The sequence below is a fragment of the Hemiscyllium ocellatum genome, chromosome 13, assembly GCF_020745735.1.
Source record: "Hemiscyllium ocellatum isolate sHemOce1 chromosome 13, sHemOce1.pat.X.cur, whole genome shotgun sequence".
Taxonomy (NCBI): Eukaryota; Metazoa; Chordata; class Chondrichthyes; order Orectolobiformes; family Hemiscylliidae; genus Hemiscyllium; species Hemiscyllium ocellatum.
In genome coordinates this window covers 49260116-49285968 of record NC_083413.1, presented here as the reverse complement: position 1 = coordinate 49285968, position 25853 = coordinate 49260116, and the positions used below count along the sequence as shown (strand labels likewise).

Sequence of the window (25853 nt, the reverse complement as noted above, 5' to 3'; positions counted from 1 at the left end):
CCACTCAGACCCATAGTATCACTACCAGGGACACCATCACACAAACTGGCTAAAGAACTACAGCAGAAACTGAAACACCACATCAGCAGATTCAGACACTGTACGATCAACACAGGAATTCTTGGACATCATCAGAAACATACACATAGACAAGGAAGAAACCATGGTCTCATTCGATGTAATGGCACTGTTCACCTCTATCAACAAAACCCTAGCCAGAGAAACAATAGCCAACCTGCTGGATATACAGAACAGACAACAGGACGTTGAACCTATCAACAAAGACGGCATACTCAAACTACTGGACCTGTGCCTCACAACACACTTCACATTCAACAACCAAATAAATGAACAAATCAACAGCACACCCATGGGCTCACTCATCTCTGGACTCATAGCAGAAGCGGTAATGCAATGATTAGAACAAACAGTCTTACCGCAAATTCAACCCAACTTCTGGGTCAGATATGTGGATGACATCTTTGTAATCATTAAAAACACAGAAATAGAGAACACATACCGGATCCTCAATGCCACACTCACAGGAATCCGATTCACTAGAGAGGAAGAAAAGGACAACCAGCTCCCATTCCTAGACATGATGGTACAGAGAACACCTAATGGAGAATTCACCACAAAGGTATACAGGAAAGCCACACGCAAAGACCAAGTCCTGAACTACAAAAGCAACCACCCCAACACACACAAAAGAAGTTGCATCAAGACACTATTCAAAAGGGCCACAACACACTGCAATACACCAGAACTGCAAAAAGAGGAAGAAGAACACCTCTACAATGTATTCGCCAAAAGTGATACCCGTTCAATTTCATCAACAGATGTCTAAGAGAAAGACAACGGAACGAGGACATGCCGCAACCCAAAGGACTAGCCACACTACCATACACCAAGAGCATTTCCGAACTGACAGCCAGACTACTGTGACCACTAGGACTCATAACAGCACACAAATCAACAGCCACTCTCAAACAACAAATCACCAGGACGAAGGACCCGATACCCAGCATGAGCAAAACCAATGTAGTTTACAAAATCCCATGCAAGGACTGCACAAAACACTACATAGGACAAACAGGAAGACAGCTAATGATCCGCATCCATGAACACCAACTAGCCACGAAACGACATGACCAGCTATCCTTAGTAGCCATACACTCAGGTGACAAGCAACATGAATTCGACTGGGACAACACTATTATTATAGGACAAGCCAAACAGAGAACAGTCAGGGAATTCCTAGAGGCATGGCACTCATCCACAGATTCAATCAATACACACATCGACCTGGACCCAATATACCGACCACTGCAACGGACAGCTGAAACTGACAACCGGAAGCGGCAGATACAAACCACTATAAATGCCGGAGGAACGATCACAGAAGTGCTTCACAGGAGGCTCCCAAGCACTGAGGATGTCACCTAGACAGGGGATGAAACATCTGCAACACAAATTCCCAGCTCAGTGAACAGAACCACAACAGCTAGTTCTCCCTGTATTCCGTGAGATCTAACCTTGCTAATCAGACTCCCATGGGGAACCTTGTCGAACGCCTTACTGAAGTCCATATAGATCACATCTAATGCTCTGCCCTCATCAATCTTCTTTGTTACTTCTTCAAAAAACTCAATCAAGTTTGTGAGACATGATTTCCCACACACAAAGCCATGTTGACCATCCCAATCAGTCCTTGCCTTTCCAAATACTTGTACATCCTGTCCCTCAGGATTCCCTCTAACAACTTGCCCACCACCGAGGGAGGTCAGACTCACCGGTCTATAGTTCCCTGGCTTATCTTTACCACCCTTCTTAAACAGTGGCACCACGTTAGCCAACCTCCAGTCTTTCGGCACCTCACTTGTGACTATCGATGATACAAATATCTCAACAAGAGGCCCAGCAATCACTTCTCTAGCTTCCCACAGAGTTCTGGGGTACATCTGATCAGGTCCTGAGGATTTATCCACCTTTAACCCTTTCAAGACATCCAGTACTTTCTCCTCTGTAATCTGGACATTTTGCAAGATGTCACCATCTATTTCCCTACAGTCTATGTCTTCCACATCCTTTTCCACAGTAAATACTGATGCAAAATATTTATTTTGTATCTCCCCCATTTTCTGAGGCTCCACACAAAGGCCGCCTTGCTGATCTTTGAGAGGCCCTATTCTCTCCCTAGTTACCTTTTGTCCTTAATATACTTGTAAAAACCCTTTGGATTCTCCTTAATTCTATTTGCCAAAGCTGTCTCATGTCCCCGTTTTGCCCTCCTGATTTCCCTCTTAACTATACTCCTACTTTCTTTTTACTCTTCTAAGGATTCACTCGATCTATCCTGTCTATCCCTGACATGTGCTTCCTTCTTTTTCTGAACCAAACCCTCAACTTCTTTAGTCATCCAGCATTCCCTATACCTACCAGCCTTCCCTTTCACCCTGACAGAAATATACTTTCTCTGGATTCTTGTTAACTCATTTCTGAAGGCTTCCCATTTTCTAGCCGTCCCTTTACCTGGGAACATCTGCCCCCAATCAGCTTTCAAAAGTTCTTTCCTAATACTATCAAAATTGGCCTTTCTCCAATTTAGAAATTCAACTTTTAGATCTGGTCTATCCTTTTCCATCACTATTTTAAAACAATTAGAATTATGGTCGCTGGCCCCAAAGTGCTCCCCCACTGACACCTCAGTCACCTGCACTGCCTTAATTTCCCAAGTTTTGCACCTTCCATTGTAGGTACATCCACATACTGAATCAGAAAATTATCTTGTACACATTTAAGAAATTCTCTCCATCTAAACCTTTATCACTATGGCAGCCCCAGTCGATGTTTGGAAAGTTAAAATCCCCTACCATAACTACCCCATTATTATTATAGATAGCTGAGATCTCCTTGTAAGTTTGTTTCTCAATTTCCCTCTGACTATTGGGGAGTCTATAATACAATCCCAATAAGGTGATCATCCCTTTCTTATTTCTCAGTTCCACCCAAGTAAGTTCCCTGGATATATTTCCGGGAATATCCTCCCTCAGCACAGCTGTAATGCTATTCCTTATCAAAAACGCCACTCCCCCTCCTCTCTTGCCTCCCTTTCTATCCTTTCTTAGCATTTGTATCCTGGAACATTAAGCTGCCAGTACTGCCCATTCCTGAGCCATGTTTCTGTAATTGCTATGATATCCCAGTCCCATGTTCCTAACCATTGCAAGTGCATCTGCCTTCCCTGTTCGGCCCCTTGAATTGAAATAAATGCAGTTTAATTTATTAGTCCTACCTTGTCCCTGCCTGCCCTGACTGTCTGACTCACTTCTGTTCTCAGCTGTACCTGTGTCAAATCAATCTCTTTCCTCACTATCTCCCTGGGTCCCACCCCCCACCTCACTAGTTTAAATCCCCTCAAGCAGTTCTAGCAAATTTCCCTGCCAGTATATTAGTCCCCTTCCAATTTAGGTGCAATCCATCCTTCTTGTACAGGTCACTTCTACCCCAAAAGAGATTCCAATGATCCTTCTCCCATACACCAGCTCCTCAGCCATGCATTCATCTGCTCTATCCTCCTATTCCTGCCCTCACTAGCTCGTAGCACTGGGAGTAATCCAGATATTACTACACTTGAGGACCTCCTTTTTAATTTCTGCCTAACTCTTTGTAATCTCCCTTCAGAATCTCAACCTTTGCCCTTCCTGTATCGTTGGTTCCAATGTGGACAATGACCTCTTGCTGGCCCCTCTGCCCCGTGAGAACATTCTGCATCTTCTCTGAGACATCCTTGATCCTGGCACCAGGGAAACAACACACCATTCTGCTTTTTCTCTGCTGGCCACAGAAATGTCTCTCTGTACGTCTGACTACAGAATCCCCTAACACAACTGATCTCTTGGAAGCCAACGTACCCCTCATTGCATTAGAGCCAGTCTATATACCAGAAACTTGGCTGTTCGTGCTACGTTCCCCTGAGGATCCATCACCCCCTACATTTTCCAAAACAGCATACCTGTTTGAAATGGGTATATCCACAAAAGACTCCTGCCCTAGGTGCCGACCTCTCTCACCCTTCCTGGAGTTAACCCATCTATGTGACTATATCTGAGACACTTCCCCCTTCCGATAACTGCCATCCATCACATACTGTTGCTGTTGCAAATTCCTCATCGCTTCTACCTGTCTCTCCAACCGATCCACTCGATCTGATAAGATTCGCATCCCACAGCATTTATAGCAGATATAATCCGCAGTAACCCTTAAACTCTCTTTAAACTCCCACATCTGACAAGACAGGACTTGATGATAAAGGCATATGCATCATAACAAGGGTGTTCTTAACCAGCAAATCCTTCCAACCGCAGACCGTAAAGGCTCGGAGAGATCTCTCGGTGGAAATAGATTGAAGCCCCCACCATCACTTACCAAAATTCCAGAAATGCAATGATTTTGCCTTCCTGAATGATCACACTGTCATCAAATGAGCAATGTTTATTTACGCCCATTTCAGATCATGTTATTATAAGTCAAATATATATCAAATTATTGTATTTTATTTGCATGGACTCTTATTTCTCACTATTAGGACAGATGTAATGCTCAGAGAAAGTGAGGACTGCAGATGCTGGAGATCAGAGTTGAAAGATGTGGTGCTGGAAAAGCACAGCCGGTCAGGCAGCATCTGAGGAGCAGGAGAATCGACACTTGAGGCATAAGCCCTTCATCAGGATGTTTTGGCTTGGGGGGGTGGGTGTGGCTGAGAGATAAGTAAGACAGTGGGTGGGGGTGGGGCTGGGCAGAAGATAGATGGGAAGGCAATACATAGGTGGGAGTTGATGATGATAGATCGGAGCAGAGGGTGTAGTGGAGAGGTGGGAAAGAAGATGAACAGGTAGGACAGTTCAAGAAAGCAGTGTTGAGTTGGAAGATTGGATCTGGGTTGAGATTGGGGGAGGAGAGATGAGGAAACTGGTGAAATCGATTTTGATGCCATGTGGTTGGAGGGTTCCAAGGTTGAAGATGAGGCATTCTTCCTCCAGGCGTTGGGTGGCTTGGATTTCACGATGGAGGCGGACCAGGACTTCCATGTCCTTGGCGGAGTAGGAGGAGGAGTTGAAATGATCAGCCAGAGGGCAGTGCAGTTGTTTGGTATGTGTGTCCCAGAGATGTTCCCTGTAACATTCCATGAGTTGGCATTCTGTCTCCCCAGTGCTCGCACCTGTAGTGAGTCTGATGCAGAGGGACATTTATTCTAGTGGTAAAATGGGGTCCAATGCCACTTTTCTGCCATTGTTCAGGATAGGACTGTGACTTAAAGGTCTCATCCCTCCACCATTGGTATTCATCCAGCAGTGGGTGGAGCATTGTTACATTGGAGGACCAAAAAGCAAACTCTCTTGGTGTTGCTTGAAAGCTCCCACCGGGTATTGTTCACAAGAGGTGCCTCTCTTCAAAGCATTCAGTGTCTGATCAAGATACCTGATGGTGGGAAAGTAGAGAGGGAAGTCTACTGAAAGCAATCACCTGCCCTTGCTGCCGTCCCTACCCCATCTAAGAATCTCACCCCCTCATCTAGTCTGCATGTGGATTCTGGGTCTCAGGTGGGTAGAGGCCCAGTCTGACACCCTCCAGTCACAATGCTGAGCAAATGGCTGTCAGCCTTTGACTCTGGGAAAATATGCCAAAGTCCACTTAGCACTTGATGCAGTATGCCTTCATAAAAAAAGATGATGCAGGTTTCTAGTTCTGTGACTGCATTAAATAGAGCACTTGACATTTGTTCTTTTTGGGAAAAGTGAGTGAATTGATCTCATGCAATACCATGATGACTTCTGTATCACAATATAAAATTGAGTGTCTATCTTTCAATCACATGACTAACCATTTCTGTATGGATAGAGGCACATTTACAATTCATTGTACCCCATCACAATGTTAAGTCTCCAGCAGGCCTCCCTGAATAGGATATATAGTTGTTCCTGTTGTTTTGTTATTTTATCATTCAGAATTTGATGAGGTGAATGGTATGTGCTCACCCATCTCCAGCACATAAAAAACGCAGTCAGCAGTTCACCAACTTTATAGGTGGCTGTCCACAGTGATATTAACTGGAGCAAATCTTTACATATTAAAATAGAGTTCCATCCTTCAGCAGCACCAGTCCTATTCACAAGAGCTGTAACCCAGTCAGAATGGCTAGCAGCTGAGTAGCTCCAGCAGTGGTAGGAACGGCTGCTGAGATAATGAGCAAATCGTGAGAGAAAGATCATGGATGCTAGTTGGAAAGCTAAATCAGCAACTTTTAGTCAGGGATGGTTTGCGAACACTGGTGAGAGAGGGATGAGAAGTTACATTTAAGAGGTATGGGGCAGAGACACAAAGGTCAGGCACCAACTTGTGGATGCCGTAAAGCAAGTACTCCAACCCCATATCTCAAGTTGGGAAAATAGCCAACTAGTAAAAAGTGAGGTCTGCAGATGCTGGAGATCAGAGCTGAAAATGTGTTGCTGGTTAAAGCACAGCAGGTTAAGCAGCATCCAAGGAACAGGAAATTCGACGTTTCGGGCCAGAGCCCTTCATCAGGAATGTGCTTTAACCAGCAACACATTTTCAAAATAGCCAACTAGCCATTTTCCTTCTATTTGCCCCAACCCACTATACCTCGAAAGCAGATTGGAAGTACGCCCTTAAATAGCAAGTTAATGGCTGTGCTTGGCCTAAGGACATCTTAGCTGCCAGCTATAATGTAGAGGACAGTTCAGTGGTGGCCAGGAAGTTGGTTCACTAACCATCTGTTTTATTTTACATGCTTATGCCACCTGCAAGTACATTAGCAGGGAAGCCATAAAACTGTACGCCCCCACTTCATTTAACACATTTAATAAACCTTACTTTTTTTTCTGTTTTTAAGTTATTAACTTCAAGTTTTATCTTCCAAATTCTAAATGGCTTTTCAAAATGTCTTATTAACCTTCTTCAATTACTGCCAAGAAAGCTATGCTCACAGATTAATGGGATGTGATAAGGATAATGATGATAATGTTACAAGTGTTATGTTGGATATCTAGCACTGAGTATTGTGCAATGGTAGTATTTAGGTGTATGCCAGAAATTTCTTCCAATCTATTTCCTCAAAATAAGGATGTAAAGTGGAGATCAAGAATCTTCTCCATCAAGGCTAAAACGTCTGGAGCATGTACCATTATATCTTCCACCTAGTTTATATTAACCAATTACAATGTAGTGTTAAAACAGATTTTAGAAATAACCTGAGCGCCTTTGGTTTTTACCTCAACCTTAACCTTACCACCCCCAGAGTCCTCAACCCCCACCTTACCCGCTACCGAGAGAACTGTTCAGTATGAAGTGAGCAAGGAGAAAGAAAACATTAGTAAAATTTAGAGAATAGAAGCAATGTAAAACACTAAATTTAAAAATCTAATACTACAGACCTGTGCATTATGGCCTATATTTTCACCATAATGGAGAATAGGTGAGAGTGGAACTTACAAGTCCCATCCCCAAAAACAGCAGTTTCCAGTTTCACAGGGCAGAAATAGGTGGGATTGGAATTTATGCATGTGCAGCTCCCGGAGGCTGCTAGCCTTTTAAATCATCAGCTATTTATGGAAGTAGGATTTTGGTAGCCTTGGAGTGTGAAACAGAAGTATGCATGGTCGACTAAAGTAAGGCAGATCTGAATCTTGTGCATTTTTATGAGAACAAGGATCCCTTTTGGACAGATAAAGTATCCCTTTGGATACCTCAGGGTTCCTTTGGTGAAGGTGGGGTACCCTTTGTTGGATGTCAGATGCTGTTTGAAGGAGGGTCAGTTGCTCTTCAGGGAAGATCAGATGCACTTTGAAATTGTTTAATATAGACATAAATGTGCATTAAAAGTACATAAACTCATTATCATCAAGCTTACCGGAACGGTTCACAGACCTGTCAAAGGAGCTTGTCCTAAATATAAGAAGACTTAAAAGGGGGACCTATCGAGAGCAGGTGCCAAATGTATCAAGAGAACCTGTCAAAGGGACCTACCAAATGTGTCAAGAGGATTTATCAGAGGACACCGTCAAGCTTTCATGGTATTTAAATGACATGCCTTATTAGTCTTTTGTTAAGAATGCCTAGAGTGTTAAAATAAATACTTGTTATTTCACTCTGTCTGGTGTGATAGACCTGAGGGTTTCCATTGCTGGATTATTGTGGTTTGACTGCCTTTTACTTCACAGTTTAGATTGAGGTTGTACACTCTTTGATGTGGGACTTTGAATTCCAATGTTTGTTATAAATAATCTGCACTTGCATGACATATCATTAAAACATTTTATTTAATTGAAGGACTGTAAATATAATAAATAGGTTTTATGGAAGACTTCTTTTTTCAAAACAATGAAATCAGCAGTAAATATTTAGAGATGTATTTTATCTCAAATTTGCACTGGTCCTGAGGTTCACCCATGGTGAATGCTAAATGAATGGCATGGTAAGTGTAAAGGCACAAGATACTGAGTGAATGGGCATGGGTTGGCATCAGTTAGCACTAAGTTGGGAGAAAAGCTGTAAAGGGTCATGGAGGTGTGTACATGGCACATTTTGGTATAGAGTGAATAAGGTGTCATGGAGGATAGATAGAGGACACATCCTTGCTTGGAGGCCATGAGGGGCCATAGAGCTTGTTTGAAGGAACCATAGCCTGACGTAGAGAGAGCACAAGAGGACATAGTGTTTAATTGAGAGTGTTAATATTGACATTGGGTGCATGAGGAGCCATGGGGCTAGATAGGAGTCATACAATGGCATGAACGGTGCATGGGGAGTGTGTGGGGGGAGCTTGAGGGATGGGAGCTGGAGAGATATTTCTTTAGTTTTAAACCTCAGACACAGTGCTGGATTCGAGTCAGGCCTTCAGTCCAGCCTACCTCCATACTAAGCAGTCTCCTCAGTCTTCTGGAGGTGACCACTCCAATTTCAAATCTCGCCCACCTAGATAATAAGGTAAGACTGGGACAATCACACAAGAAATCTCACTGGGCCTCGCAGACAGAAATTTTGCAGGGAATTTGACAAAAATGACACTGAGCCAATTTCTGGTAAAATAGAGCTCTATATTTCTGTGTGCTGCTGGGTTTCCAATATAGATTTCATGTAGTTGTGTAACTGCAAATTTATTTTACTAATTGCTCATATTACAGTAGCAGAGTTATAGATATGTATGGCTTGGAAATAAAGCCTTCAGTCCAACTCGACCGTGGGACCAGAAATCCTAAATTAATCTATTTCCCATTTGCCAGCAATTAGCCCATATACCTCTAAATCCTTCTGATTCATATACCCAACCAGATGCCTTTTAAATGTTGTAATTGTACCAGCCTCCACCACCTTCTCAGGCAACTTATTCCAAAGACCCACCACCTTCTGCATGAAAATGTTTCCCATTAGGTCCCTTTTGAATCTTTCCCCTCTCACCTTAAACCTGTGCCCTCTAATTTTGGACTACCCTACCCTGGGAAAAAGACCGTGGCTATTCACCCTATCCATGCCCCTCATGATTTACAAACTTCCCTAAGGTCACCCCTCAGCCTCCAATGCTCTAGGGAAAATAACCCTAGCCTACTCAGCCTCTCTGTATAGCGCAAGCCTTCCAATCCTGGCAATATCCTTGTAAATCTTTTCTGAACCCTTTCAAGTTTCACAACATCTTTTCTATAGCAGTGAATTGAATTAGCAGTTTTTCGAGTGAATCAACTATTACATTTGTGCTGATTACAACACACCATCCTGGAGTCGTGTTTGCAGCTGCAGAAATGACTGTTTGTATTCCTAACTAATTAATCCCTTATCAATATCATTCATACTTTCTTCTTCCTCCCCTCCTGGACTGTTTGGCCACTTGTGGTGCCAGGAGCTCGGCTCTGACCGCACTCTCTTCAGGACCCTACCAGCACCCTCTTCAGTTTTCAAATGGAAAACCAATTTGTGAGTGGTACTTGTGCACTATCTGCATGATTCTGTATGGCTGCCTGGTGGTCGCCCATTCTTTTATTTTGAGCTGTGGTGTGATCCATTCTATGTTCATTAAACATTAATCTTTCAATGTTCTTCAGGTATACTAAAACATCTTTGTCAAATATCTAGTTGAACTACATAATTTTAACACTTGCATTAAGGGGCAGCATGGTGGCTCAGTGGTTAGCACTGCTGCCTCACAGTGCCAGGGACCTGGGTTTGATTCCCACCTTGGGTGACTGTCTGTATGGAGTTTGCACATTCTCCCCATGTTTGTGTGGTTTTCCTCCCACAATCACAAAGATGTGTGGATCAGATGAATTGACTGTGCTAAATTGCCCATAGTGTTTGATGTGTTAGTCAGGGGTAAATATAGGATAGGGGAATGGGTCTCGGTAGGTTACTTTCCAGACGCTGTTTCCATATTGTAGGGAATCTAATACTAACACAGTATTTTAATGTATGTGAAATTATACTGTAAGCTTTAGGAGTAATGTTAGAAAATTATAATAGGCAGCGTTACCTGCACACTAGGATTTTAGATTTGTAATCCCCAACACTTTCCATCCATTAGTTATAAAATTTGATTTCATTTTGTTTTATTATTTCAGTATTATATTTCATATTAAATGATTTCACAAACCTGTCTCATTAGTTATCTCGCCATCAGCACATGGAATGCAGTCAAAGCAACAAACAGGTTCCCCTTGGCGAATGCCCTTCCTGGTACCAGGCTGACAGCTCTCACTGCATACAGAAAATGGAGGCTGTCCAAATGAAATAGTGATACAAATTAAGTAGGATTTTTGAAAGAGCAATTTACACAAAAAAATCTGATTTTTTTCTAGTGCACAGGAAAATTACAAGTTAGAGAAACGGCTTTATTAAAATCATAGAACAGTAAAACTCATTATATCAATAGTAGTACATATGTTATGAAACCTACTAGAGGACTAATGTACTTTTTGAATGTATGAAATGATAACAATCCTTCAATGCATTGTGGAGACCACATCTGGAGTACTGTGTATAGTGCCCGTCACTTATCGTACTTATGAAAGGACGCAGTTCAGAGAAGGTTCACTAGCCAAACAGATTGCCTTACAAGGAATGGCTAGACAGAGCATGCTCTGGTGCTTAGAATGGCAGAAGTAACTTAATTGAACCATATAATATTCTGAGTGGACTTGATTGGATAGATTCTTCATTACCAAAGGGTTGAAAGATTATCAAGAATATGCTGAAATTTAAAGCTGAGGTTAACATCAGATCAGCCATGAATTTATTGAATGGCAGAACAGGTTCAAAGGACAGAATGGCCTATTCTTGTGTTCTAACTTGGGGCAAAACAGAAATACCTCTCATTCTGGAATGGTTTGTGCACCATTACAAATAGCAAATTTGAATTCAGTGCTTATTTTAATCATAAAGTTCTTTTAGTTGATTAAGGCATCTACTGACAACAGAGGACATCTCATAAAAACATGCAAATTGAGATCTGTGGGTAATTAAGATTTTGCTACATTCTTCAGTAAATAATTCAACCCAACACTAGATGAGGAAGACGTGACAGGATAGATTGGAATGCTAAATAGAGGCAATATTTAAAGGGGCACAGATACTCAGATCTTCAGGATTTGCTGTTGTGACTTTTGGGTCCTCAGTAGGTTTATGACTTAAGAGAGGATTTGATTTTGATCTTCTTGTGTTTCACGCCCCAAATAAACAGTCACAGCTTATGATAGATGGCATTCAGACTTCATAGTTCTGGATAAAGAGAGAAATAGAGAAACAATAACAATGATAGTATGAATCTCAAGTATTGGAAAGAAAAGCATGTGGAAGATATCAGGAAATGTAAGTTGCTTCCAGGAAGTCTTATCCAATCCAAAGGATTTATAAACCAAGTGATACTTTTCCTCACTGTCTCTGAGGAACTGACAATGGGAGACTCTGTGCCACCAGCCCAGCAACCATTTAACTTTAAAGCCTGCTAAAACAATTTGCTGTTTGTGGGTCAGGTTATCATGCCCTGCCAGTGGCTCTCAAAAAAACCACATACCTTAAAATTCATGATTCATGGACTTTCCAAGATGCTGCACAGCACATCTCCTGTATCGTTCAGGCTATTGTACACAGTGGCATCTAATGGGTCATCAATGTCAAAAATAAAACAACTCTTTTGACATCAACAATCAAGATGAGAGTATTTTTGGATTTCCAGCAATATATAGACTGCACTCAGGTAGCTATGACTGAACACAAAAACCTAGCCAGTAATTTTCATGAATAGAGTCTAATTGCTATAGAGGGACCACGCAGTACCAATTTCACAGGCAATGATTATAATATCTTCATCCAGGAACATAGGACCTGGGATGCTTTGGATTAGTCCTTGACTATCTCTCTGAGAGCATCAAGTTGGGACAAAGTGAATAATCACTAAGAAAGCACCCTAAAAGCCATGAGATGTTTCCTGTTCCAGTGTATGAAGTGGGTGCCTGTTCATGAGCACAAAGCAGCTTTGTAGCTGCATTGCAATGTCAGGTGTTGGTTAGCTCGACAGTGCAGTACTGAAGTGCTGAACTGTATCAGAATAAGTCCCAAGTGTGCCATGATGATGTGATGAAGCTGATGCCTTGCCAATGCCAACCTCCATGGACAGAGGGTGCTGGTGGTCACTGCCCTTGGAGGGTATCTTGAGTACTGGGAAATACTGAGTAAGATGGAGGCCCGGAGAAGATATCAGGAGTAGGAGCTGCCAGGTACCTGCTGAGATGTTCATGTTGGGAATTGTGGTCATCTAGTTTCTCTTCACTGCCTGGAAATTTGAATACAAATGCAGTGAGATTAGTGACATTGAGATGCGAGCAAATATAAATGGGCCCTTTGCCATGTAAGATTCTCCTCTGACCATTAAAACATTATGCAGATTGGCTGTTTTTTTTCTTAATGTCAGGAATCTCATTTTTCTGTTCTTGCATATTTTCCTAATTGATGTGTAATTGCCCATATCATTCAAGGGCTATAAAAAAATCTCCCCAATGAGTACAGAAGTGGTGAGAATATGCTAAACTACTCTAATAAGACCTTAAATAACTGGAGTATTTCTTTGAAGTCTGTTCACCACACTTTAGGGAGGACATGAACATCCTTGACAATGTGCAGAAGAGATTCAGTAGAATGTTTCCAGGCATTTTAGTTACAAGAATGGATTGGAAAAACTGGCATTATCTTCCTTGAAGCACTGGAAATTAAGGAGAGGTATGATAGAAATGTGCAGGGTTTGGAAAGGGTAGAAAACGAAAACATGTTCCCATCAGCTGGATAGTATAAGGACTGGGAGCACAGATTTAAGGTTATGGGTAAAAGAATGCAGGGGAAATATGAGAAGGAATTGTTTTACGCAGTGAGTGGTGTGGTCCTCAAACTGTTTACCCACAAGATGGTAAAAATGCTAACAGTCAATAATTTCAAAAGGAAATTGGATGGTTAATTGAAGGAAATAAATCTGGAGGGCTATGGGGATTGAGAAGGTAATAGGACTGACTGAATTGTTCAATGGAGAGCTGGTATAGATCTAATGGACCAAATACCCCCTTTCTCTGCTGTAAATCACTCTATGTTTTTATCCTGCGACTGTTAACTATTCCTCCCAGTACTCCATTCTTTTGAAATTGTTGCTTGGGGCCTTTGGACTACCCTTGTCCATCCACGTACCTGGCTGGTGATACCTATCGGCAAGCCCCATCATAGCAGAACATGTCAAGTAGAACCTGAGCTGTGGGAACACCATGCTACTATACAGAGTTATTGAATCAAAATTTCAGGAGCCTAAACTGATCTGGTGGTTCCTTATGATACACTTCCCTCACAGATGTCTCCTGAATCATTATAGTATGGTGAATATTGCAACATGCCTATACAGAGAACAAAGAAGTTGCTGCAAAAACAGTCAGAGCTAATGAGGAAGATGTCTATGAAGATACAATAGAAGCAGAGGAGGAGGGGCTACCAGAAAATGTTGAAGTCAGAAATGTCAAAGATCATTTGCGTATTTCTGGTGATCTGCTCATTCCTCTCCCATGAAACACCTTTTTTACATCCTTTGCTGCTGCCTTAATTATACATGAAAGAACATTGCATGATGACTTTTGTCCCAAAAGCTGTCCAGTCGGTTCTGATGTAATGCGATAGTTCCATACTCATGCAATCTTGCATTATAAGAAAATCACACAATAGCCTCACCATTTACATTAATGGGGCCAGAATTGCATTATGACTAACACAGGTAAGGAAAGTTCATGTTCTACAAACAATAGTCTAAATTCTTCAATCTCATTAAAGCTAATTCACGTTGAAGAAACATGCCCTTGACTGTATTTCGAGGGAAATTTGTCATTTCTTTAAAATATCTATGAAATCTGTCATTGTTTTTATGTGTTAAGATAAGTTTCAACATTTGCATCAATCATAATTGAATAAATTCTACTTACTTGGATTGATTGAGCAATCCAGGTGTTATAAAAAGGCCCATTGAATTTGCCCCAGTCAAAAACAATCACGTATTATAGTATTCTAATTGCATTTTCCAGCACTCGGCCCATTCTCTTGGCCTTGGCATCACAAGTGCACGTCTAACTACTTCTTCATGTTATGAGGGTTTCTGACTCTATCACCCTCGTAGACAGTGAGTTCCAAATTCCCACCACCCACTAGATGAAAAGGTTTCTCTTCACATTCCTTTCAAATTCCTGCCCCTTCCCTTATACCTTTGCCCCTTAGCCATTTTTCCCTCCACGAAGGGGCAACATTCCTTCCTGTTTACCTTATCTATGACCCTCATAACACTATGCATCTCAATCATTTCTTGCTTCAGTCTCTTCTGCTCCAAGGAAAATAGCCCCAGGTCGAACAAATTTCGCTTCCTAAGTAAAACTCGCCACACCAGACAACATCCAGATAAATCACCTCTCCACCCTCGCCAGTACAATTGCATTCCTCCTGGTGACTGCAAGTCTTGAAGCCATACTAACATCAAAGAAGTTAAGATACTGGCACCATATATATATGCAGTGCCACTTTTGCATGGGGTTTGATCTGAGGATTTGTGGTCTTGTATCAACTATTTAAAGTGAAATGCACCTTTTATAATTTTAAGAATTATTTGCTCATTAATACAAGTGTAATTTGTATTGGTTCTGATTTGTATTAAAATAGAAGCTACAAAATGTGGAATCTTGTTGACATTTTCTTTCATGTGGGGGTCATATAGTAAGTTTGATTATTTTAATTAACAGTACCACCCCCCCCCACCCCCCCGCTCCTCCACCAGGATCATAACAGGATATGGAAGCTAGAGAAATTGGAAAATGAATAGCAATATCTTGAAAGGTGTCCATATTACAGAGGAGGAGTGGCTGGACATGCTAAAATGAAAAAATGTGGATAAACCCTCAGGACCTGACCAGGTGTATTCCAGAATACTGTGGGACATTAGAGAAGTGATTGCTGGTCCTCTTGCTGAAATATTTGTACCAACAATAATTACAGGTAAGGTGCTAGAAGACTGGAGGTTGACTAACATGATGCCATTATTTAAGAAAGGTGGTAAGGAAAAGCCAGAAAACTATAGACCATTGAGCCTAACACCAGTAGTGGGCAAGTAGTTGGAAGGGATTCAAAGGGACAAAATTTACATATATTTGGAAAAGAGTGTAGTGCTGGAAAAGCACAGCAGGTCAGGCAGCATTCAAGGGGCAGGAGAATCAACATTTCAGGAATGATGAAGGGCTTATGCCCGAAATGTCGATTCTCCTGCTCCTTGGATGCTGCCTGACCTGCTGTGCTTTACAAGCACAACACTCTTGACTCAAAGCTCCAGCATCTTCAGTCCTCACTTTCTCCTATATTTGGAAAAACAAGGACTGATTAAGGATAGTCAACATGGCTTTGTGCATGAAAAATCATGTCTGACTAACTTGATGGAGATTCTTGAAGAAGTGATGAATAGGACTGATGAAGACAGAGTGGTGGATGTGGTCTATGTGGACTTCAGTAAGGTGTTCAACAAGGTTCTGCATGGTAGACTGATTAACAAGATTAGATCATGTGGAATACATGGACAGCTAACCATTTGAATATATAATTGGCTCAAAGGGGGGAGACAGAGGGTGGTGGTGAAGGGTTTCTTTTTGGACTGGAGGCCTGTGACCAGCAGTGTACCACAAGAATTGATGCTGGGTTCACTACTTTTTGTCATTTATATCAATGGTTTGGTTGTGAATATAGGAGGAATGGTTATTAAGTTTGCAGATTTGGTGGTGTTATGGACAGCGAAGAAAGTTACCTCAGAGTATGACAGGACCTTGATCAGATGGGTTGAAGGACCAAGAAGTGGCAGATGGAGTTTAATTTAGATCAATGTGAGGTGCTGCATTTTGGTGAGGCAAATCAGGGCAGGAATTATACATTTAATGGTAAGTTCCAGGGCAATGTTGCCACACAGAGACTTTAAAGTGCAGGTTCATAATTCCTTGAAAATGAAGTCGCAGGTAGACAGGTCAGTAAAGAAAATGTTTGATTTGCTTGCTTTTATTGGTCAGTGCACTGAATATAGGAACCAGGAGGTCATGTTGCAGCTGTCCAGGACATTGGTTAGGCCACTTTTGGAATACTGCATTCAATTCTGGTCTCCCTGCTATAGTAAAGATATTGTTAAGCTTGAAAGGGTTCAGAAAAGAATTACAAGGATGTTGCCAAGATTGGAGGATTTGAGCTATAGGGAGAGGCTGAGTAGGCTGAAGCTATTTTCCCTGGAGCACCGATCTTATCGAGGTTTATAAAATCATGAGAGGCATGGATGGGGTGAATAACCAAGCTCTTTTCCTCAGGGTAGAGGAGTCCAAAACTAGAGGACATAGGTTTAAGGTAAGAGGGGAAAGATCTGAAAGGGACATAATGGGCAACTTTTTCACGCAGAGGGTGCTGTGTGTACAGAAAGAGCTTCCAGAGGAAATGGTGGAGACTGGTATAATTGCAGCATTTAAAAAGCATCTGGGTGGGTATATGAATAGGAAAGGTTTAGAGGTATATGGGCCAAATGCAACTAGATTAATTTAGGATATCTGCTCAGTAAAGACAAGTTGGACTGAAGGCTCTGTTTCCATGTTGTATATCTCTAGGACTGTATGACTGTAATTGAAACAATTCATTCAAATGAAAAATCAATGATTTATGAAGACACAGGTGCAAGAGCTACTAAGGAAAGCTATTGTATACCAAAGTGCCAAATGTGAAAATGGTGATTCATTTCAGGTTTGGCAGCCATTATCAACTTGAGAGAAAGGAGATGTTCCTTCTACCCTTATCTCTTGCAATAGAATCTTTACTGATAAGCATCAAAGAATCTTATGGCTTCCTGCAAACTAATTTTCCAGTTTGCAATTATTGTCTGACAGTAACGCAAATATCTTTCCACCACCACTGCAGCCATTCCATCACCACAAATCTTCCCAGTAACTTCTCTATTCCCTCCACCAGTCTTGCCTCCCCCACCCCACACAACATCCACACATGTTTCAAGAAGTACTTGGGAAAATTTCTGAAAATTACATCCAACAAGTGAAGAATCAAGTCAGATGTTATGCACGTTCTCCCCGTGTCTGCGTGGGTTTCCTCTGGGTGCTCCGGTTTCCTCCCACAGTCCAAAGATGTGCGGGTCAGGTGAATTGGCCATGCTAAATTGCCCGTAGTGTTAGGTAAGTGGTAAATGTAGGGGTATGGGTGGGTTGCACTTCGGCGGGTCGGTGTGGACTTGTTGGGCCGAAGGGCCTGTTTCCACACTGTAAGTAATCTAATCTAATCAAACGTAAATTAAGACAGTGGTGTGGCCCACTTGAAATCCATTCCAGGTTAATATTCAACCCATTGCATCTCTTGTTAACACAATTTAACACACTGAACATTTGAAAAGAGCAAATTATTTGCAACTTCACAAACTTAAAGTGCAATTACTTTGATTTCATTAAGCAATATTTAAGTTCAAAGATAATTAAGTTACATGAATCCACTTTTGACTTAACCTCCTTGACCAACAGGAAAAAACATAATAATCACAGTTAAACCATCCGTTATAAGTAAAATATTTACTCCATTTCTCACTTACCGTAACCTGATCATCATTCCAAATTATAGAGTCATTTCTGATAATCATCTCTTGTCCTGGGGGTGCAGTTGCATTGTAACTGCCGACTACCTTAAAAGAAATATGTCCTTCGGAGGTTCTCTGCCAGTTCATGATATCATATATAGCATCGATATCACCATTTTGATCAAAATATATTTCTTCCCCTAGAAGGCTCTTAAACCGTACATTTTTCAGATAATACATAAGCTAGAAAGAACAAAGGAAAATGAACGGGAGACATATTATTTGTGTATGTAAAACAGCAATGCAGAGATTCACCTTTGTTAGTTCCATAGATGAAGTCAAACATCTACTTACAAATCTTGCCGGGAAAGTAATACCCAGCTAATGTTATGAACTATTATTAATACACGTATTACTTTTATATTCAGGGGATTAGGCAATACCAATGAGGTGTGAATCTCCAGACAAGCCAGTCATTTATGCGATGTCTCTGTTTACTTTGCTCAAATAGCATTTCACTCTTTGCTACTCTCAACTATTCTGCTGCATCTAAAATATCAATTCGGATGATCAGAAATTTCTTTCCATTAAATATTCAAAAGACCAATATTGAGAAGGTATTTAGTCCCCACCACAAACATTACAGCCTAGCCAATTGCCTCAGGCTGAATCAAAATGGTTGTGGCTTTGCTATCTATTTGACTCAGACATATTCACTGACATATTATCACTGACCCTATCTCAACTTCTCTAGTGCTGAAACCTTCTCCTTTGTATTACTCTTCAGACTTGACTATTCTGATGCATTTTTGGTCAGCCTCCCATGTTTTACCCTCAGTAAGGAAGAGGTCATCCAAACTTGCTGCCCCTGTTGAAGTTGCTCCATGACCATTCACCCATCATGGCTCTGCTTGCTGACATACGTTGGCTTCTGGGTGAGAAATGTGTTGATATTAAAATTCTTGTCCCGTTTTCAAATTCATTAATGGCTGCAGTGCTCCCCATCTATATCATCTTCCAAAAGCCCAGCAATCCTCTGAGATGCCTGCTCTCCTTAAATTCTTGATCATCCATGATACTTCTCCACTTCTGGTGGTGATGCCTTCAGTTGCCTCAGCCCTGAACTCTGGAATTTCCTCCCCAAATGTCTCTGTCTCTCTACCTCACCTTTCTCGTTTAAGATGCTCATTAAAACTTAATTCATTGACGAAGCTTTCAGGCATTGAGCCTGGTATCTCCTTACGGCTTGGTGACATACTTTGTTCCTAATACTCCTGTGAAGAGCCTTGAGATGTTTTCTTATGTTAAAGGTGCTACATGAATATAATAAACGTTGTATTTATACAGTCTGTAAGTCATTAAATTAAACTCTGTGTAAATGAGTAATTCCCTTTTTTTTGAAGATTTGTGAAGCTGCAGATCTGCAAGTATCTATCTGGAAAAATAGAAAATACTGCAGTAGATTCTCAATTCTATTAGGTTGACTAAGTCTGTACTAAACCCAGATGAATTTCCAGCAAGTTCTCAAATGTCTGTTTACTCTTCTGTGTACATTCTCATGAGCTCCTGGACTGTTAGATTCATTGAGCAAACAATGATTTCCAAAGATTTTTTAAAAATATATTTATCCAGAACTGCTCTTAAAATATTAAACTCATAAATGCAGTCAATAATTCACAAGTGACTCAATATTATTGAACATACCGTGTTTACAAAACCATTTTGATTTTGTGAAAAACAGGAAGACATTAATACACTTTTGAAATAGTCTGGTTCAATAATTCGAGACTGCTAAACACAAGAACAACTTCGAAAGCTACTTGCACTCCATTTGCCCTTTAGTAAGTGGTTGTTCACATTTTCAGAAACTTAAATAAAACCAAATCACTGCGGATGCCGGAATCTGAAACCAAAAGAGAAAATGCTGGAAAATCTCAGGAGGTCTGGCAGCATCTGTAAGGAGTGAAAATAGCTGACGTTTCGAGTCTAACTGACCCTTTGTCAAAGCTAAAAATAGGGAGAAATAGGGAGGTATTTATAATAGGCTGAGAGAAGGTGAGTCATGGCTCCAGAAGCAAAGGTAGCAATAAAGAGGTGATAATGACATTGAGAGATTATAGAGAGATTAGGAGCTGTGAATGACCAAGGCTATGTGACAAAATATGTGGGGGATGGGTGAAGCAGAGGCAAAATGGAAAACAGGGGAGAAGGGTAGCAAAGGGAAGAGGAGAAGAATAAACTGATGAGAGAGAGTGGGGAGCGAGAGAAAGAGAGACAATCAAAAAATAGGAGGTACAGAACAGTGAAAAAAGTATATTTTTAAAAAAAATGAAATAAAATTACAGAGCAGAATGAAAACAGGGGGGTCAAAATGGGATAATCATCTTAAGTTGTTGAATTCCACGTTGAGACTGGCAGGCTGTAAGGTGCCTAGTCGGAAGGTGAGATGCTGTTCCTCCAGTTTGCGTTGAGCTTCACTGGAACATTGCAGCAGGCCAAGGACAGACATGTGGGCATGGGAGAGGATTGTGTATTGAAGTGGCAAGCCACGGGAAGGTCCGGGTCCTGATTGCGTACAGACCGAAGGTGCTCAGCAAAGTGATCACCCAGTTGGCATTTTGTCTCTCCGGTATAGAAGAGACCACATTGGGAGCAACGAATGCAATAGACCAAATTGAAAGAGGTACAAGAGAAACACCACTTAATCTGAAATGAGTATTTGAGGCCTTGGATGGTGAGCATGGAAGAGGTAAAGGGACTGGTGTTGCACCTTCTGCAATTGCATGGGAAGGTGCCGTGCGTGATGGGAGAGGAGTTAGGTATGATGGAGGAGTGGACTAGGTTGTCCTGGAAGGAATGATCTCTGCAGAATGCAGACCGAGGGAAGATGTGTTTAGTGGTGGCGTCGTGTTGGAGTTGGCAAAAATGGCAGAGGATGACTCTTTGCATTTGAAGGCTGGTGGAGTGAAAAGTGAGAACAAGAGGGACCCTACCTTTGTTCTGGGAGGGGAGGGAGGGGTGAGTGTCGTGGTGCAGGAGATGGACCACACGCCGTCGAGAGCCCTGTCAACAACTGTAGGTGGGAAGTGACGGTTGGAGAAGAAGGAGCACATATTAAGAGCACCACTGTGGAAGGTGGCCTCATTGGAACAAATGCGGCAGAGGCGAAAGAACTGAGAGAAAGGGATAGAGTCCTCACAGGATGTAGGGTGAGAAGAGCTGTAGTCCAGTTAGCTGTAGGAGTCAGTGGGCTTGTAATATTAGTGGATAGACTATTGCCGGAAATGGAAACAGAAAAGTCAAGGAAAGTAAGGCAAGTGTTGGAGATGGACCAGGTGAAGGTGCTGGAGGGATGGAAACTGGAGGAGACGTTTATGAATTTTTCCAGGTCAGGACAAGAGCATGAAGCCGCACTGAAATAGTCATCGATGTACCGATAAAGCAGTTGTGGGAGGGGACCCAGGTAGGCCTGGAATGAGAAATGTTCCACATACCCCATGAAAAGGCAGGCATAGCTAGGACCCATGTGGGTACCCATTGCTCCACCTTTGATTTGGAGAAAATGGGATGCACTGTCATTATCACCTCTTTATTGCTACCTTTGCTTCTGGAGCCATGTACCTTCCTATTTCTCCCTTTTTTTAGCTTTGACAAGGGGTCAGTTAGACTCGAAACGTCAGCTCTTTTCTCTCCTTACAGATGCTGCTAGACCTGCTGAGATTTTCCAGCATTTTCTCTTTAGAAACTTAAATATTGATGAGTGTCACATTATTTTTAACAATGTCTTCAGCAATGAGACCTTTAACTAGATTCTAATCAGTTTTAAGGATAATCAGTGAGGAAGATTAAAAGTTTGTACAGTTTTGTGATCTGAATGCACTACCTGAAAGGGTGGTGAGAGCAAAATTCAACAGTAACTTTTGAAAGGGAACCAGATAAATTCCTGAAGTGGAATTGCAGCGCTCTGGAGAAAGAGCAGGGGAACACAAATTAGATAGCTCGTCTAAATAGTTATCAAAGGCACCAAGAACCAAATGACTTTTGCAGTGCTGCATTATTCTAGATTAAACAGGGAAAGTGATCATGCTGCAATCAATGTATCATTTAGAAAGATTGACATTTCCTCTCTTTTAATTTTCCTCTATTTGAAAGGATATTTTACTAGTGTGTGGTTCACTGAAAAGCTGCAAATTGTCACAAACTGGAAACTATTTAAAATAAATCCTATAACCCTACAAACCATTGAAAACATACCTGCCAAGGCTGAAAATCTGTGATGTTTGCACATGATCCTTTAACAAATGGACCCTCCCCAGTCTTACATGTGTGCATATTGTGAAGGGCAGTTGCCACAGTGTATACAGATTTGTACACACTATATGTCAGTCTCAGTTGAGATACATCAACATATGTGTTGTCAATTTCATCCAAATTCTCCTTTCCTGTGCAGAGCTGCTGAGAAAGTGGGGGAATAATATGGATTCTGTTCTTTACATCTGTTCTGTTATTCTCAGTTGTTTTTAGGTCAGGCATTCTACTGACATCCACCCCATGTTCAGGCCACATGCAATCAAAAGCTCGCTCCCAGAATTCAGTGATCAGTTTTTCTCCAGAATTTCTTGGATCTAATTGAATGAGGTGATCACGTAGTCCAGGAATATGAGCTCGTTGTATTGCAAATCCAATAGTTCCACCTAAAAGTGAGGAATATTCTGGCTTGGAAATCAATGCAGAGTTAATCCAAGCCTCACTGGCTACCCAAGTTCTTCCTGAAATATTGCGTTGCATGACTTCTTCTATTAAAGAGCTAAAATCAATATCAGCAGAAAACACTGCAATGATTTTGGCAGTTGATTGCTCAATTGTGTCTACAATTCGAACTATTTTCTCTCTTGCATAAACTTTGGGGATAGTCTCAGAAAAAGAGATGCATACGCCAACTTTTTCTAATTCCTCTTTAAAGTTTTTAATTCCATATTTTCCATAGTCATCATCTGATGCTATTGTTCCCACCCATTTCCATCCAAAGTGCATCACAAGCTTTGCCATTGCTCTGGACTGAAAAATATCACTTGGGATGGTCCGGATAAAGGATGGAAACTGAAATTTGTCACTGAGAACTGAGCAAGATGCTGAATAATCCACCTGCAAAACAGTAGTCGAACAAATTATTTAAAATATTTATCACAAACAATGCAACATCTTGTCAATATCATAAGCTAGTTACTGAATGTCTCCAACATTTTTGAAAATTTTTGTTGTGCGCATGAGCACTTAGTGTTTGTCCTTACTTTGTTTGAGTTTCTACGTTTCCATAAGATGTGGGAGCAGACGTACGCCATTTGGCCCATCGAGCCTGATCCAACATTCAGTGAGATCGTGGCTGATCTGATCATCCTCCATTCCACTTTCCTGCCTTATTCTCATACCCTTGATTTGTTACAAATTAAAAATCTGTACATGATGAAGCATATGTCAGCCATTTCAGCTTGTGAAATTACCATTTAAATCACCATGGACTACTCCCTACTGAAAATAAGACCATAAGACCATAAGACATAGGAATGGAAGTAAGGCCATTCGGCCCATCGAGTCCACTCTGCCATTCAATTGTGGCTGATCGGCATTTCAACTCCACTTACCTGCATTCTCCCCGTAGCCCTTAATTCTTTGTGAGATCAAGAATTTATCAATCTCTGTCTTGAAAACATTTGGCATCCCGGCCGCCACTGCACCCTGCAGCAATGAATTCCACAGGCCCACCACTCTCTGGCTGAAGAAATGTCTCCGCATTTCTGTTCTGAATTGACCCCCTCTAATTCTAAGGCTGTGTCCATGGTCCTAGTCTCCTCGTCTAACGGAAACAATTGCCCACCCTTTCCAAGCCATGTATTATCTTGTAAGTTTCTATTAGATCTCCCCTTAATCTTCTAAACTCCAATGAATACAATCCCAGGATCCTCAGCTGTTCCTCGTATGTTAGACCAACCATTCCAGGGATCATCCATGTGAATCTCCGCTGGACACGCTCCAGTGCCAGTACGTCCTTCCTGAGGTGTGGGAACCAAAAGTGGACACAGTACTCCAAATAGGCCTAACTAGAGCATTATAAAATCTCAATAGCACAACGGTGCTTTTATATTTCAACTCTCTTGAGATAAATGACAACATTGCATTTGCTTTCTTAATCACGGACTCAACCTGCATGTTTACCTTTCGAGAATCCTCAACTACCACTCCCACTTGTACTTTGGCTTTACGAATTTTCTCACCGTTTAGAAAGTAGTCCATGCTTGCATTCTTTTTTCCAAAGTGCAAGACCTCGCATTTGCTCACATTGAATTCCATCAGCCATTTCCTGGACCACTCTCCCAAACTGTCTAGATCCTTCTGCAGCCTCCCCACTTCCTCAGTACGACCTGCTTGTCCACCTAACTTTGTATCAGCGACAAACTTTGCTAGAATGGCCCCAGTCCCTTCATCCAGATCATTAGTATATACGTGAACAGCTGCGGCCCCAACACTGAACCCTGCGGGACACCGCTTGTCACTGGCTGCCATTCCGAAAAAGAACCTTTTATCCCAACTCTCTGCCTTCTGTCAGACAGCCAATCCTCAATCCATACCAGTAACTCACCTCGAACACCATGGGCCCTCACCTTGCTCAGCAGCCTCCCGTGTGGCACCTTATCAAAGGCCTTTTAGAAGTCTAGATAGACCACATCCACTGGGTTTCCCTGGTCTAACCTACTTGTCACCTCTTCAAAGAATTCCAACAGGTTTATCAGGCACAATTTCCTTACTAAATCCATGTTGGATTTAAAACATAAGTATGTTTTAAGTACTTCTGTAAATGTACCCAATATTTTTCTAGAATTCCTCTTTATCTAGTCACTTTGACTTCTGAACTATCAGAACAGCCCATTGACCCACCCACTGATTTCACCATGTTCGGCATTAATTAGAGTCATAGAGATATACAGCATGGAAACAGACCTTTTGGTCTAACTCATCCATGCCAACAAGATATCCTAAATAAATCTAGTCCCATTTGCCAGCATTTGACCCATATCTGTCTAAACTCCTATTCGTATACCCATCCAGAAGCCTTTCAAATGTTGCAATTGTACCAGCCTCCACCACTTTGTCTGGCAGTCCATTCCGTACACCCTCTGTGTGAAAAAGTTGCCCCTTAGGTCCCATTTAAATCTTTCCCCTCCCACCCTAAACCTATGACCACTAATCTTGGACTCCCCCACCCCAGGAGAAAGACTTTCTCTTTTCACCCTATCTATGCCCCTCATGATTTTATAAATCTCTATAAGGTCACCTATAGCCTCCAAAGTTCCAGGGAAAATAGCCCCAGCCTATTCAGCCTCTCCCTATAGCTCAAATCCTCCAAACCCTGGCAGCATCCTTATTTATCTTTTCTGAACCCTTTCAAGTTTCACAGTATCCTTCCAATAGCAGGGAGACGTGAATTGCATGCAGTATTCCAGAAGTGGCCTAACCAATGTCCTCTACAGCCTCAACATGACCTCCCAATTCCTATATTGAATACACTGATTAATAAAGGCAAGCATACCAATGCTTTCTTTACTATCCTATCTACCTGGGACTCCACTTTCAAGGAACTATGGACCTGCACTCCAAGGTGTGTATTTGTGAAGGTTTGTAGCCCCAT

The 25853-nt window shown here is 41.6% G+C and overlaps 1 protein-coding gene across 1 annotated transcript in view; it reads right to left on the bottom strand.

Moving 5' to 3' along the window:
- The window catches only part of LOC132821333 (vomeronasal type-2 receptor 1-like), a 59935-nt gene that overhangs the window by 3551 nt on the left and 30531 nt on the right, over positions 1-25853 (bottom strand). Inside the window, exons 4-7 of the mRNA XM_060833917.1 lie at positions 22734-23314; positions 22424-22670; positions 18185-18412; positions 10661-10784 (exon numbers count right to left, since the gene is read on the bottom strand). Of these exons, the coding sequence (XP_060689900.1) occupies positions 10661-10784; positions 18185-18412; positions 22424-22670; positions 22734-23314 (1180 nt within the window). The remainder of the gene's footprint in view (positions 1-10660; positions 10785-18184; positions 18413-22423; positions 22671-22733; positions 23315-25853) is intronic.